Source organism: Odocoileus virginianus, chromosome 24 (assembly GCF_023699985.2).
Source record: "Odocoileus virginianus isolate 20LAN1187 ecotype Illinois chromosome 24, Ovbor_1.2, whole genome shotgun sequence".
In the NCBI taxonomy this organism is placed as follows: Eukaryota; Metazoa; Chordata; class Mammalia; order Artiodactyla; family Cervidae; genus Odocoileus; species Odocoileus virginianus.
The window spans coordinates 1516133-1533183 of NC_069697.1; the positions used below are offsets into that span (position 1 = coordinate 1516133).

General features: G+C 41.6%; 1 protein-coding gene across 3 annotated transcripts in view; it reads left to right on the forward strand.

Moving 5' to 3' along the window:
• Positions 1-463: 463 nt before the first annotated feature.
• Positions 464-17051, forward strand: part of TRHDE (thyrotropin releasing hormone degrading enzyme) — a 409604-nt gene continuing 393016 nt past the window's right edge. For all 3 annotated transcript variants that reach the window (XM_070454203.1, XM_070454204.1, XM_070454205.1), the window contains exons 1-2: positions 464-1459; positions 13551-13824. In XM_070454203.1, coding sequence (XP_070310304.1) covers positions 561-1459; positions 13551-13824 — 1173 coding nt within the window. In that variant the 5' untranslated portion in view covers positions 464-560. The remainder of the gene's footprint in view (positions 1460-13550; positions 13825-17051) is intronic.

Genomic DNA, 17051 nt, shown 5'->3' on the forward strand with positions numbered 1-17051 from the left:
CTCGGGCGCCTCCGCTGCCGCCGCCGCCGCCGCTGCTGCGAGCACATCCCACCCAGAGGACTGACGCCGGCGCTGGAGTGGGGAGAGAAAGCGGCAGCCCTAACTTCCCTCTCCATCGCTCCCTCCTTGGCAGCCGAGGACCCGCTAGAAGGCTCCCGCGGAAAGCCAGGCGAGAGCTCGGCGCTGGGGACGGCGAGCTGGGAGCCGCGGGCACACAGGGGCGGGGGCCGCGTGCGCCCCGGAGCCCGGCGCCCGCCGAAGAAGTAGCGCGCGCTCTGGGGCGAGCAAGACGCTCTCCAAGTTGGGCGCGTCCCAGAGCCCGCTGGCCCGCGCCCCTGCAGCCTGTGTCCGGAGAGAGGCGGGGCTGATGGGGGGCGTCGTGGGCGCTGTCGCCTACGGCCAGAGCCCGTCTTAAGAGACGCCCGGCCGGTCTCCCTAGGGTCCCAGCTGGCGTCGCGCCCTCGGCCGGCGCGCGCTCTGATGCCGACGCTGCCGGTGGCCCGGGTGGCCCGCTCGCGGGGGGCGCCCGAGGGGGCGGGGGAGGAGGAGGAGGCGGTGTGATGGCCCTAGACGGCGAGCGGGGGAAACAAGAGGAGGAGAAGAAAAAGAAGAAGAAGAAAAAGAAGAGGAAGAAGAAGGAGCAGGGGGCTCAGAAGAGCGGCTCCCTCTTCGCGGCCGCGATGGGCGAGAACGACGCGGCGCTCCGGGCCGGCGGCAGGGGGCTCTCGGGCCCGTGGGCGGACTCCGCGGGGGTGCGGCCCCGCACCTCGGAGCGCCACATCACGGTGCACAAGCGGCTGGTGCTGGCCTTCGCCGTGTCCATCGTGGCGCTGCTCGCGGTCACCATGCTCGCCGTGCTCCTCAGCCTGCGCTTCGACGAGTGTGGGGCGAGCGTGCCGTCCGGCGCCGACGGCGGCCCGGCCGGCTTCCCGGCGCGCGGCGGCAACGAGAGCCTTCCGGGCTCGGCCCGACGGAACCAGCACGCCGGCGGGGACTCCTCGCAGCCCGGGGCAGGCGCGGAGGCCACCCCTGAGACCCCGTCCGCCCAGCCGCCGTCTGGGGAGGAGCGCGAGCCGGGGCAGCCGTGGACGCAGCTGCGCCTGTCCGGCCACCTCAAGCCGCTGCACTACAATCTGATGCTCACCGCCTTCATGGAGAACTTCACCTTCTCCGGGGAGGTCAACGTGGAGATCGCGTGCCGGAACGCCACTCGCTACGTCGTGCTGCACGCCTCCCGGGTGGCGGTCGAGAAGGTGCAGGTGGCCGAGGACCGGGTGGCCGGGGCGGTCCCGGTGGCCGGCTTTTTCCTCTACCCGCAAACCCAGGTTCTGGTGGTGGTGCTGAATAGGACTCTGGACGCGCAGAGGAATTACAATCTGAAGATCATCTACAACGCCCTGATCGAGAACGAGCTCCTGGGCTTCTTCCGCAGCTCCTACGTGCTCCACGGGGAGAGAAGGTAGGGAGAGAGGCGGTGCCCTGCGCCGCCCCACCCAGCCGGGCTGCCCTAAACTGCCGGGCAGCCCGCGACCAGGGTCTGGGCGAGCTTCGGATACACGGGGGGCCAAGGATGGAGGGAAGGAAGTGAAGGTGGAGGAGGGCCGTCGCCCAGAACTCTCGGGGTCTTCTGGACGCTTGGCTTCTTACTGCGGCCAACTCCACAAACTCGCTTACCAGTACCAAATGCCACTCCTCCAGGCTGGGACCCCCTGCCTCGTTAAAGTTGCTTCGAGGCAGAGCACACAGCTTTTTTTTTTTTTTTTTTTAAGAGTGATGTGTATCTGAGCGGCCCCAGGCCAGGGTGACATCAAAAACCTGCCAATTTACCGTGGAGGGAAAATAGGTGAGCGCCAGAGGCCAGGGCCGCAGCCGGGTGAGGAGTCTGGACGCGGGGGGCAGGGCAAGGTCCTCCTCTCGCCCCACCACGCCCGCTTCTGGAAGGCGTAGCGCAGTGGACAGGCTTTGGCCTCACGAAGTTTTGCAAAGGGGAAAGTTGAGATTCTGGGCAGTAAGAGCCGGTCCCAGTGACAGAGTAAGGGGGTAGGGTGGGGGTGGCGGCGGCCGCCTTGGCCAAAGCCAGCCAGGAATGTTCTTGCTGGTACTTCCCGCTCTCCTAACGCAGAGTGACGCCAGTTTGTTCCCGAGTTACTGCCTCTGGAAATGACTCCAGTGGTGAAAAGGGGAAAGCTAAGCGGCAGTCTCAAATGCCTTATTAGTGAGTGCCTTTGATGCTTCTTTTAGAGTTGGACAGTATGCTGTTTCTTATTTTTTTGAGAAGCTGTGGGGTTTTTCACCACTTGTTTAGAGTCCAGCAGAACTGGGTTCAGGTTTCAGCTTCAGCTCCACTTGTGGTGAAGGCTTGTGGAAGTTGATCAATCTGTCACCAGGTCCTGGCAAAGACTACTTCTAGTGCCTAATGAGCGTCCTGTATCAACTCAGTCTTACAGGAACCCCACGAGCCGGGTGCTGTTAACACTCCCTGTTTTACTGATGGGGGAGAGGAAGCACCAAGAAGTGGACTAACTTGTAATATAACGAGCTGACAACGCAGGTTTTAGACTTAGGCACGTTGGCTCCAGAACCTCTACTTTTTGTTTTAACTTGGTGAAAATAGTAATAGTAATATCCTCATGGAATTGTTGCAGATGTCCACGAATAAATGCATTAAAAAGCACTTAACCTTGTACTTGGCACACAGAGTGCCCACTCATGTTGTGAGTGTGCCGTGGTAGCAAGCCCTCAAGCATGTTGAATGCATAAACAAGTGATTCTTGTTTTTTCCCTGGCCCCTTGCATTTAAAATAGCTGAATAATTAAAGGGCTGTGGGGCCAGGGAATAACCCAAATGAACTTAAAAATGAAATCAACCACCTTTGAAGTGGAGGCAGGTTGGAGATTAGTAACGGTGCCGTTGGCAGAGACTCCCTTGTTCTCTAGAGATTCTCACGACAGCAGAAAACTTGGGATCAGAACAGTCCAGGGCTCCTGGGGTCAGCAGACTGGGCAGCTGGGACTTAACTCAGACTTTCTGGTCCCTGTGCTAGAGCTCTTGCTGTCTGGAAACTCCCAGGAGAAGCTGATATAGGATAAGAGGCTGGGAAAATTTCAGTGTCTTATGAGAGAACACAAAAGTTTTAATATTTATAGAGTGCTGTGGTATAACCTCATCTAAATAAATTGCCCAGTGCTTTAGTGGCTAGGGATCCTGGTGGTTCAGATGGTAAAGAATCTGCCTACGATGCAGGAGACCCAGGTTCAGTTCCTGGGTTGGGAACATTCCCTGGAGATGGGAATGGCAATCCACTCCAGTATTCTTGCTGGAGAATTCCATAGAGAGGAGCCTGGCGGGCTATAGTCCATGGGGTTGCAAAGAGCCCAGCACGACTGAGTAACTAATACACTTAGTGGTTGTGTGCTAATTAAAACCTCCTATAAGTGAATGTATAAGTTATTCACATTCAAACTCCTAAGATCAGATGTAGATAATTTAAAACCCCTTCCACCACGTTCTCTGACATATTCTCAAGAACATAGATGAAAAGGGTTTTTTAAAAGATCCATAAGCATGTAAAATTTGGGGGAAAAGCGTAGAAGGCAAGTTTGCATGTTATGTCAAAATGCCAATAGTGGGAACTGCATATCATTACTGATAAATCATGCTGTGGTGAAATAAATACTTCCAGCAAATGCTATTTTTTCTGAGCTGCGCCAAAATATATTTGGTGGAACTGAGCTTGTTATGGTCAGTGCTTTCAAATTAACAGGACTCTTAAAAAGACCAGATGTTCCTGCTTGACCTATAACTGATTTCTTGTACCCTAGTGCATATTTATATTCAAACTCTCAGCTTCATTTTCTCTGAAGATGTAAATAAGAGGGTTGGGATTTTAGCCTAGTGCCTATGTAGCTAAACTCTGCATCCCATTAATTTTCTAGGATTTGGCGTTTTTGGGGATCTCAGGATGGTTTTATTAGTAAGCAGCCTCTTAGAGAAAGTACTTGTTCTTTTTTTTTCCCTTTCAACATCAGAATGAATATGATAACTTCTTATATGTTTCTACTAGAGTTGATAAGGCAAAGGAAATCGAATCAAACATGTCACAGTTATGTCAAAATAACATATATTAAGCTTTTTGTTTGTTGTTACTATGGATACTTGGAGAATTTTTAAATACACCTATATCAGGAACTCAGCTAGAGTTAGACTTTTATCGGTGGTGATTCTGTCCCCCAAATGCAATGTAAATCGACATTGTAAAACATACTTTTCAAAAGGACTTAAATGCAAACTCTAAGTTTTCATTTGTTTAGTAACTGAATGTTTTGGTCTTTTAGTCAGAATTTTTGCCAATTTAATTATCAGACAATTTCTGTAATGAAAGTATTTAATCTGGCAACAGGGAGTCACATTGAGCAATTTGAAAGATTTAAAAAGAGCAATACTACCATTCTGTCCACCTTACTTAGTCTATGTGGAAACAACTGGTTAATACTCGATCTGATTTTCTGGTTCACTCTTTAGAGGCCTAAGAGATATAATTTGGGCAGAGCAGGGAAACTAAATTTCACTATGTGCTGTGTGCCTTTGATCCTGAAAAGTTTTATCCCCCATGAGGTTTTGGAGGGGGCCTGCTTTTTGGTCTATAGAGGACTTACCTCCCCTGGCTCCCATATTACAGTAGAGAAAGTTTAGAAGACAAGCTATTCACTTGAGGCAAATCTTTTACTCTCGGTTCAACATTTGGCTAAAGGGAAATTCACCACTTGTTGAAAATTGCAAATAAATTCTCTTAAATTTGAAATGTTTATACATATCAGTAAATGATCTCCGTTAGGCAGAATACACACTCACTTTTCCCTCAAGAAGGTGGGCAGCAGGCAGATACTGAAGGTGTATATTCATGCCATAATACCCTGAGTAGAATATGCTTGCTTAGAATTAGGCAAAATCTTCATTTACCTGAAGTAATTGATGCTTTGGGGTAGCCAGATGGTGAGTGTACCCGTGTTTAAGGTAAGGTACCTTAATTTAGATCCAGATGGTCGGATTTAAAGAGGAAGCTTACCCAAAGTAAATGACCGTCTTATTCACTTTCAAAAGGGACACCCTTTTTTTTTGACAAACTTTGAGTCTGTGACAGTGACAGAAGACAGAATGAAAAGAGGAGGTCTTTGTCTTTCAAGGGTTATTCAGAGAGAAACCATGATCTCCAAGTAAAGTGGGAGGATAAAATTGTGGTTTTCACAGAGAATTGCAAAAATCTCCTTTGCAAAAATCTTGTGGAGAGCGTAGAGGATTCTATGGGTAGGCATTTGATCATTTGTTATATTAGTGTGGATGGTTTGATGCCTTGTACTTTTCCTGAAATGAACTAATTTTATTTCAGAAAACCATGGCATTTAATAAAAATAAGAAAACCACCACATTTTTATGTCGAGAGCAGCCTTACTTCTCCCATTCGCTCTGCACAGGAGCTATCTTTATGTGAACAAATGCGAACATCTGGCTTTTTGCCCCTCTATAGAGGGCTCTACACTGAAAAATCTAGGGGAACCATTTGTTTCTGTGAAAACTTTTTGTATGATTCCTTAATGTACTTACTTAGCTCATTGTTTTCCTGTCGAGGCACACACAACCATATGGCCAGTCTGAGTCCAGTGTTGGATTTTGCTTATGGTTCAAAATGCTATCAGTAAACTAAAGAAAATATTGGGGGAAAATGTTTTGACCATTTAATACTCAGTTATTCAGGGAGGAAAATTCATGTAATTGGTGTTTGTCTTGCTATGTTTTTTGGTCACCCTTGAGAGTAATAAACTATACCTTATTTATGAAAGAGTTAAATTAATTTTCTGTGTATTTTTTCTTCAAAATAACTCTAAACAGGGCCTATCTGCTCTGGATCTCTTTCAAGCAAAGATAGACCTGTGACTGATTTCCCTATGTTGGGTTTGTGTAGCATGTTTATTTTCTCAAACCAATTTTTGCCACCTGTATGTGGACGGGCTTGAGACAACAGTATAGGGCAGTAATTTAGGTTTGCTTGAGGATGATGATGGCATTTGAGTGATATAAGAATGGGACTCACTTCTTTAAACATGACTTTAAAGAGTGATATAAAAAGAGTGAAGAAGAAATAGTCTACCTTTAATATGTGTTTGACCATCTATAAGGAAGGGCGTCCACAGTAACCCCAGGCTCATCTTCCTATCCCACCAGCAATGATCATCACCTCGTCGTCCCTTTAATTCAAAATTACACCAGTGGCTGGATCCCTCCAGCTTTTCTCAAAGATCCATGCAATCCTGCTTTTTGCCACTAGAGAGTGGCTGCTCTCTCCAACAGAATTTTGCTACAGAGGATTTGAGAGAATCTTAAGATGCAAAACACTTCTTGCCCCTCCCGGTTCTTTGGACGGTCTGAGATAATTCACAAATAGGCCCAGCTGGAAGGTGGGCCTGATGGGGCTGTAAGTGGGGAGTAAGACTGACAAGCCCTTACTGAGTGGGGCTGAGCTGGGGTGAAGAGTCCCTGGCTCCCCACCCCGCTCCCTGTCCCCAGGTGTGCCTTCTTGGTCTCTGGATAAGCCGCTGGCTCCGGGGTTTAAGGACCTCTGGCAGTGGTTGCACGGAGACAGGGGTGAAGTGAGTCCTCCCAGTGCAGACCTGTGCTGATTTGCAGGGTGGAGTCAGTTTAATTATTTGGATATTTTCTCATGACTCACAACTCAGAAAACAAACAAACAAAAAAAACCCTGAAGCCAAAGGATGTAAAAAGAATGAAGTTTTAAAATTATCCTTGTTGGTTACTTTTTATCCCTTTTAAGAAGAGGTTTGAGTACTACTGGTTGTGTTGCTGGATGGGAAAGTGTGTGTGTGTGTGTGTGTGTGTGTGTGTGTATGTGTATGTGTGTGTGTGTGTGTGTGTGTGTGTGTGTGTGTGTGTTCAGGGATTCTGCAACCAGACTGCCTTGGTTTATGTCTTGACTCTACCACTTTATTAGCTTTATGACCTCGGCCAGGTTTCTTATTGTTCTGTGTCTGGTATCCTTATCTGCAAAATGGGGATAATGATATCCTCTTTCATGGGGTTATTGGGGAGGATATGAAATGAGTTAAGTAATAAAGCTCTTAAAACAGTGTCTGACAGTTGATAAGTATTTGTGGGTATGAAATACAATTATGTTATTACATGGCTGGATATCTATTCTTCGAGCTGGTACAGGGTCATTTAAGTTCAATATTGTTGCCTTAGGCTTCCCCTTACTCGAAAGGCAGTGCGGAAATGGTCACTTAGGACATTCCTTCCACTGCTCTTTGTTTTGCCCCCTAAGCAGAGTTCAAAAGACAGGGAGAGAAAATCAGCAGAGCCCTTCTGCAATGAAGAAGAGAAGAAAAAGGCTGTGTTACTTCATTGCTAGAGAAACCCCACGCTTGGTCCAGACATTAACGATAGAGAGGGTCGAGGGAGCAGGAAGAGTGTGTGAAACAGAAGGAACTCGTAACTCTGATGCTTGCCCTGCTATCTCAGCAGTGAGAAAAGAAGAAAACAGTGACTGAAGGGTCAGGAGGGTGCCTGCCTTGTCGCTGGAAGCCAGTAGAGGAAAGAGAAAAATCTCAAGTGCCCAGGGAAAGGCACATCAGTCATTAGCTACTGCTCTGCAGACTGCATTTGGGTTCCACCAGAAGCACTGTTTTATGATTCTCACATACTTTTTCTCTTTCCTGTATTAAACAAATGAATATCAGATACTAGTTTATTTATCCTTATGAAAACCTAATATTATGACTCAGGCAAGTAATTTTAGTGAGTACATAATACTCTTCAGCAGTGGTGATCAAGTACTTAGTACTCATTTTTGAGAAGAGTATTTAGTGCACAAAAATGAAAACAATTATGAATATTATGCTCTGTTTTTATAACACGATTATTCACATATGCACCACTTCCTACATACATATTGCTGGTATTATTGCATTATGTTTTTAGTTTACTACAATGGTTATTTAAAAAAAAATAGACTGCACACTTGTTTATAGCACTGAATATTCAGCAGGAGCACTTCCCTTCTGAAATGGCAGAGCTTTAATGACTCATTGCAGTACATAAAAACACAGTCTAAACAACGACCCATTTTGCATTAAAATGTTTTGTCATTGAGTAATAATTTGCATTTTGATCAACAGTCTTCGCTTTAAATGGGACATGGGTAACTTCCATGACCTTGTCACTGTTCAGTTACTAAAAGCAGTTGAAGAGTAACTAGATGATCCACTGGATCACTTCTTTCAATCTTGGGAGTTTTTGTTACTAATCTTAAACTATTGCAACAGTAGGCAAATTGCTGTTGTGACAGAAGCAGCTTCAAAGATTATCACTCATTGTGCTGTATGTGTGGTCTGTATAGAGGTGGCCTAAACGGAAGCCTTCCAAAAATGCCCTGCATTTGTGAGGTTCTCTTGGTTTTGGTGGGTTCCACAATGAAACATGAATCAATCTGAATATGAGCAGTGTTATGCAAATGTTTGTTTCCTTTGCATATATTAACTTTATGAAAAGGTAAACTGAAAATAATGGAACAGAAATTGTTTGTATCACATACTGTAATTTGTTGGCAATATCAGCCAATGTTAATGCATTATTTCAGCTGCATCTTATCTTAATGATTTGACACAAGTAGCTTGCCTAGTGAACTTCCGCAGAAATAAGAAGAAATCAATTCTCTATATCTTTCAGAGGCAACATAGAGCTTTAAGCTCTACTTCTTAGCACAACCAAAATGTCAAATAGACAAGTTGTTAAGAAATCAAGTAATTTATTTTAGATAGAAGAGAATTAAAATACATGTATATTATTCATTTTTCTAGTTATGCTAAAGTGATATTCTTGGAATAACACTTCCAGGATGTTACTTTTGGTGGTGAAATTTCTTTATGATAATAGCAAGATTCTTTAAAAGATAAAAATATTTTTGTTTGAGAAAGCAGGAGAAAAATAGACAACAAAATACTTTTCCCCATTACCTTCTGCCCCCTGCTGTTTTATTTTTACTTCTTGCAGTATTTATGTGTGCATTTTGTATCCTTGCTGTATATTAAAGTGTTCTCTATTTTTAATTAATTTTTGTATTTTTTTCCTACCTGGTGTATTGCTACTACCTCAAACTCTGCCTCAAATTTGCTTAAAAACCAAACTCATTATTTTCTATTCCCAATCTCTTTCTCTAGAGGTCTTTGATGTTTTTAGTGATAGTAAGCAGAAAAGAGGTCTCACTTCCACCACTTGAAGGCAATCATCAAATACATGTAGTGAAGATTATGTTTTTGAAACCGAACAGACACTGTTGCTTGTTGAGGGCATTGAGCCTGAAGCTGGCTCTCTTTGTTAGAAAGGAGACGATTCCACGAGAGAGAGGTATCAGAGACAGAGGGGCAATACTGAGAGTTGAGAAAACCAGACCCTGCAAGAGAGCAAATAGGACGTTAACATGTGAGTCAAAGCCTTTTTAAAAGCTTCTTTCTGTGCCACCTGTAGTCCACTTGCTCACGTCTCCATCCGTCTCTGACCCTTAAAGAAGTGCCCAGGCTTCAAGACCTGTTCTTTAACTTCCTCCTCCCTAAAGCCTTCTTTCAGTTCTTAAGACAGGTGGTTCTCGGCAAGGTCGGTTCTGCCTGCCAGCGCACATTTGCATTATCTGGAGACTTTTGGGTAGTCACGACTGGGGAGAGGCGTTGCTACTGGCCTCTAGCAGTAGACGTCTAGGATTCTGCTAAGCCCAAGATGGCCCTAAAAAGAGAATTATCCATCCTAAAATGTCACTAGTGTTGAGAATTCTAGCACTGAACCACCAATACTTACATTAAAAAAAAGAAAAGAAAAGTCAGTAGTGCCAAGGCTGAGAAACCTTGCTTTAGAAGATGTAATTTCTTCATACATTTGTCTTGGCTTTTTGTGCAATACCTGTCTAGGCTTATGTTTTGTTTATTTTATCAGAGTATAAACTCCTTGAGGGAAGGAACATATATATTTATCTTTATCTCCACAGCATTAAACACTCAAGAATGATGACCAAGAGAAGCAAATGTATATAGATCTTGTAGCAAAAAGCTATCTAGCAGTAATGTAATTTAGTATTTTAAAATCATCTCATCAAATTCAAGGACTATTTTATTTCTAATTTTTATTCAGTTATAGGCTCTCAACTTGAAAAAGACCCTAAGCATAGTCTAGTCCAATTGCTCTTCTTTTCCAAGGGGCTTGTTTTGATTTGCTAAATACTGAATTGAAATTCAATTGCAATCGTCCTCAGGTGCCAGACTGTGAAATTGGTATTTCCTCATTTAGACATTATCAAATATATGCTAGCCCTCAGTGCATGGATATATATACTGTGTGTAGGAATTCATTAAGAATATTAATTGCAGAAAAAGTCACTAGATGATCTTTATAGTTCCTTTCAACCCTGAGAATCAGCAATTTAAATTGCTGGCCTTACTAATGTATTTACTTACAATGTGAGGCAAAAAGAGACTTGAGCATGACATGATTCCTCTGCATAAATATTTGGTTTATTAATTTCTCATTAGCCCAGAGCTATTCAGATATTCTACATATAATAAATTCCTACCCTTTAATTACTCAATACCAAAGACATCTTTGATTTTTTACCTAATGACCAGTACATTCTAAATGCAACCTCTCTGTTGAACTCTTATGGAAATTTCTCCTAGTATTACTTGTAGTTTTTAATGTATTATATATTTTTTTCTTTTCAGGTAGATTGCAAAGACCTTAAGGACAAAAATGATTCTATCTTGAAAAAAAATCCTGCCACATAGAGTGAAAATCTCATACATGACAGACAGTGTCTAATTACTCAATCACAAGACTTAGGTTTCTCAGTACTTGGAAGTGAATGTATTCCCTTGTATATTAAATTACATAAGTATCTTTTAAATGACCTCAGTAGAGAAATATGAAGCTCAGTGACCATTTTAGTTAATAAAAAAGTTAAGATTCAAGAACATTTTGTAAGACAAAAAAGCATGTGAAGAGAAAATTGTAAATGAGTGCATCTTAACAAAAAGTTACTGATATTTCATTAAGCAAAAACTGTATTGCTATCAGTAGAAAATAGGGAAAATATTGCCAAGATGCTGGCAGATATGGAAAGAAAAACCTTTGTGACCAATAGTCAAAATAAAACCTTGTTTATAAATTATGGGTGAACATTAATTTTGCTGTTTTTGAAATACAATTACCTTTTTCTCAGACACAGAAAATGTGGATTCCAGACCCAGCTTTGCACTAATTGCCTGTGTAACTTTAGATAAATCACTTATTTATGGAACTACTGGAACTACTTTTTCATTTTAGGAATTTATGAAAGCTGGACAATTTGTTTCTAAGATTGCTTCCAACTTTAACTTTATATTTTTTCTAAAGATTTATAGTTAAAACTTCTTTCCTAAATATTATCTCATTTTATCATCTCAACAGTTTCGTAAGGGAGGCCTAGAAATATTTTCCTTCTACTAATGAAAAAATAAACTCAGGCAGTAAAGTGATTTACCCAAGCCTGGTATGTAGCAGCTCAGTAATGCTTCAAGATAATTCTCGAAACCCCTCTCTCAGAGGAAATATACAATTAATCTTTAAAATATCTTATTTTTTCTGGTTGAAAACTAAGCTTTTAAAAAATAGTCCTTCAATAATACACGTGTCATACGTTTTAAAAGTATAAACATTTACATTTTATGGTTTGATCCAGGGATAGCCAAGAAGATTCAATACTCATGTCAGCCTCTATTGATTGGTATAGCTCCCTGAAGTGCTGTGTTGAGAATAATTTTGAGGCCAAGTTTGGGCTCAGCGGGAAAGTGTGCCCTGTGAGATTAAGCAAGAACTCTGTTGATGATGGGGAAGGCAGGGTGGGTGGCAGAATGACTGTGGGGATAAGAGCCTTCTAAAGAGATGGCCACAGCACTCAGTAATGTTTTACCAAGGGTTTGATATTGACTTGCCTTAGCTACAGTTTTAACTAGTATTATTTAAAACGCTTGGGGCTTCTCCAGTGGCTTGGGGCTTCCCTCAGTGGCTCAATCGGCCTTCAGTGCAGGAGACCCAGATTCAATCTCGTCAGAAAGACCCCCTGGAGAAGGAAATGGCAATTCACTCCAGAATTCTGCCGTGGGAAATCCTATGGACAGAGGAGCTTGGAGGGCTCCAGTCCACGGAGTGGCAAAGAGTAGGACAGCTGAGGGAATAACCGCACACACACATATAACAAGGGTAATTAACTTAGGAATCTTTTCACAAATAATGGCCCTCTTTTTAAGTTAAAGGAGTGTCTGTCTTCAAGTACATAGTTTGGGTATTTTGATTTGAAAAAATGCAGAGGGTGTTTCTAGAGTTAAAATGAGCTGCAACTTTACAGCTTGATCTGAAAACCAGAGTGGATTCAATATAATATATATATGCACATATTGACATGCATATTTACTATACAGATATTTATTATATTAATTTATCTTATTAACATGTAATAACATATATAGCAAATATATATTGTGAGTGGTAAAAACCATTGGTCTCTGGATTATTCTGTGTAAATGTATGTTATTTCATTCTAAGAAAGGTCGAAGATGCTGTGAACCAGTGGCTGCCGTTTATTACCTGCCTGCTGGGTGCTGTTCATCTAGTCACACCTTTACATCCTCCTTTTCCATTCTGCTAAGCTTTGCAATGCTTTTTAAGTTGGGCATGGTTATTTCTTTTTAAGCAATGCATAGCTGCACCTTACAGAAATTTAGTAATCATCCAAGATGATATGGTTAAGAGATGTCGTGGAGTCAGAATGCAGACCACGTTTTATCAGGTTTCAAAGTCTTTTTCCTTAACAAAACCAGGCCACGTCTGGCTGAAGTTTGAGGACTAGCTGTTTCTTAGTGATCATCTGTGTCTTACTTGTGTCTAATGACAACTTTTGGATTTGATTTCATTGTCTTTACTGGTTGAAAGTTTCAGAGAGGAGAGAGAGGCATACCACAAGGGAGAATGACTATTTTCTAATATTTTCCAATATGACGACGAGTTGTTTTTCTGTAATGTGTCCAATAAGCACAACACTGGGCTTCCCTTGTGGCTCAGCTGGTAAAGAATCCACCTGCAATGCGGGAGACCTGGGCTCAATCCCTGGGTTGGGAAGATCCCCTGGAGAAGGGAAAGGCTACCCACTGCAGTATTTTGGCCTGGAGAATTCCATGGACTGTATAGTCCATGGCGTTGCAAAGAGTCGGACACGACTGAGCGACTTTCACTTTCACTGGGTTTAGAGAATTTACTTTAGTTGAGACAAAAAATTTCCTGAAAATTTTTTGTTGTTGTGGAAATATGCATGAAGTATGCTTTTGTACCATTCATGTACTTAAGTTTGGTTCTGGAAAAAAGTGTCTTGTAATTTGCAAATATATTTTATTAACAGAAGTATATAAAGTGGTCATAACTTAAGTCATAAATGTTACTGAGAATGTCATTTTCTTTTTTCCAGATTCCTTGGTGTTACTCAGTTTTCACCTACACATGCCAGAAAGGCATTTCCTTGTTTTGACGAGCCAATCTACAAGGCTACTTTCAAAATCAGCATCAAGCATCAAGCAAGCTATTTATCTTTATCCAATATGCCAGTGGAAACTTCTGTGTTTGAGGAAGATGGATGGGTTACGGATCACTTTTCACAGACCCCTCTCATGTCCACATACTATTTAGCCTGGGCAATTTGCAACTTCACATACAGAGAAACTACCACCAAGAGTGGGGTTGTAGTAAGTATTTTAAGCTTAATGTTGTTTTTGGATAATATACGCTGATATCTTGATTAACAATGAATCATTTTTTTCTTCTTCCCATCTTATATAGCTGAATTCTTCTCTTAATCCTTGGAAGGAAAATTATCTTCTTGGTTTCAGAGTCAGAGAGGAACTTCCTTACCCAGCCTTCTTATTAATTTAATCTCTTTCCCACCCCTGACATTCCTGTTCCTTTTGATCTCCCGATTATCTCAGCAACAGCTGTTGTCTGTTATGGGAAATTGCCTGTTGTTATTTATATGATGGTAAAACTTCTTTTTATTATAAAATATTTCACATATAAAAAAAATGTGGAGAATATTATAAGCTCCATATACCTACTAGCCAGCTCTATAGAATCTAAACATTTTACCACCTTTTTCCACTCTCATTTAATTTTTGAAAAAGTGAAACATGTTGGATAGAGTTGAAGCCCTCTGTGGACCCCTGCCTGATATTATTGCCTTGTCTCCTGCCTCCTACCTGGCCCTGAATTTAACTTTTGTCATTTCTATGTCTATTATCACACAATTATTAGGTATATTATTCATTATTAAGTATAAATCTGTTTAAATAATTCCATGCTTTAAAATTTCATAAAAGTGGTTTTATATTATACATAATCATTTCTTCAACTTATTTTTATTTGATTTTATTTTTTGCTTAAAATTATGTTTTTGTGGCTTATCTGAATAGAGTGGTTGAATGAATATATTAAAATTTCCCTTCCTCCTATAGATGAACAATTTAATGTTGCCTGATTTTTCAGTGATTAACGACAATGCTCAGTGAACATTTTTGCACCTAAATTCTCTGCTGATGTGCTAGAATTTCTATAATGTATGAAGCTTCTCTTAACCCATAGCACCCATGTGTATAGAAATATGCACTTAGAGAAGGTGTTATATAGGAAGCCTAGAGAATTCACTCTGTGTCTTAAATTTATAACAAAAGTCAATTGGATTCTTTGTGATCATTACCATTTGTAACACCATTATTTCAGGTGCTTTTAACATGCTATTGTCTTGCATTAATCAGACTAAAGCAGGCCATGCTCACTTAACAACTTTCTCTTCATTTCAATGGCATATGCAAGAAATATGCATTTATTTTAAGTTTCATGTCAACCCTAAAGCAAGGTATTATAATTCCATTTTTCCAAGCGAATAAATTTAGGTGACGCCAGTGGTAAAGAACCTGCCTGCCAATACAGGAGACATTAGAGATGTGGGTTTGATCCCTGGGTTGGGAAGATCCCTTGGAGGAGGAAATGGCAACCCACTCCAGCATCCTTGCCTGGAGAATCCCATGGACAGAGGAGCCTGGTGGTGTATGGTCCATGGGGTCGCAAAGGGTCGGACATGATTGAAGAGAGTTAGCATGCACAATTTAGGTTTAAAGAGGTGAAATAACTTTATCAGAGCAAAAGGTAAGTGAGTGGTGGGGCTGCAAGACCAACTTCTTATGGTACGACCCTACATTTTGGGCGCTCAGCCCCCACGCCCCTCCTCAGGCTGTATTTACCATTTCACCTGTGTGTCTCTATGAGAGTTCAGGTAATGGTTCTTTCCATACCACGGGCATTGTATCTGGTGTTACTCAGACATAACAGAAAAAGTGAATAGAAATCTATTTTCTTATTCGGTAGGAAGTCCATAGCTTTATAACACCTAAATTTTGAATAATAGGTTTGGATAAATAAATTTTTCTCGCTGTTAACTTTCAATTTAAATCACCACAGAACCTATTTAAAAAATAAAATTTGCTTGCATACAAAATTAATGCCATTATTAAAGAACTGTATATGGTGAGTTAATCTACATAATCATTAAAAATAATACCCCTAAATACTGACTGTAGAAGACTAGAAAAAAGACATTTTGCTCTTTTGGACTTATACTTATTTAATATGTTGAATTCCTCTGGAATTTCTTGATATCTCCTATGGATAGATACTTCAAGGCTATTCATGTTGGACTGTACAAAGAAAAGGAATACTAATATATTTCATTTCCTTTTACATCTTCAAAAGTTGATGAGAGTTGCTGTGGGTCTCTTAGGAGCATAGGGTACATTGGAAGTGTTTTTCTCTTAGTATGATTTCTTTATCCTAAAAGTATTCTCAGCTCTACATAATTATACTTGTTGCTAAGTGATCCATGTTTTAGAATCAGATACACCTCAATTATTTAGATGTGACTTTTATTAGAGTTAAGAATTTAAGTAATTAGCAAGCAGTAAAAAATTCCTACTTAATTATTTTTATGGAGAAAAGAGAAAGCATGCTACTAGAGAACGTTGGAAGGTCAACTGAAATAAAATTTTTGTTGTAGAATCTAAAAATACTAACAGTAGTAAAAAGGAAAGCAAAATTGCTGTTGGGAGCCCTTATTTATCAACTGTGGAACTAAAATGTAAAACCTGGTTCTCTTGTTTTGCCACCCATGGAAATCCAGTCTATTTTCTTTTTTTGCCATTCCTCTTTATTACTGAGAACACACAGAATGACATTTCTGAACTCTTTAACAGCTGGGACTGGAAGTTTAGCTTTAGAATCTTGGGTGTGGGATGGTCATATGAAATCCAGGTGATCATTTTGAATCAGAAACTGAAGCAGTTTCCTTTGAAATATGAGAGAGTAACTTGAGTAGCATCTTAATATACAGCTGAATGGAAGCAGAGCGTCAAGTATTTGAAGCATCATTATTTGCTTATCCAGTTATGTGTATTTTGCAAGGCACTGATTAGTCGCTCAGTTGTGTCCGACTCTTTGCAACCCTGTGGACTGCGAGACTCCTTTATCCATGGAATTCTCCAGGCAAGAATAGTGCAGTGGGTTGCCGTTCCGTTCTCCAGGGGATCTTCCTGACCCATGGATCAAACCTGGCTCTCCTGCATTGCAAGCAGATTCTTTATCACCTGAGCCACCAGGGAAGCCCTTGCAAAGCACTATCCTAAGTAATTAAGAAGATTAAGAAAGTCTAAGATCCTTCCAATAGTGTGAGTGAAGGGCAACTTTAAAGTGGAATCCATGCCTGTCGAATGTTAAGTTTCCTGATGCTACTGCTAAGTCACTTTAGTCGTGTCCAACTCTGTGCGACCCCATCCCTGGGATTCTCCAGGCAAGAACACTGGAGTGGGTTGCCATTTGCTTCAAAGCATAAAAGTGAAAAGTGAAAGTGAAGTCGCTCAGTCATGTCCGA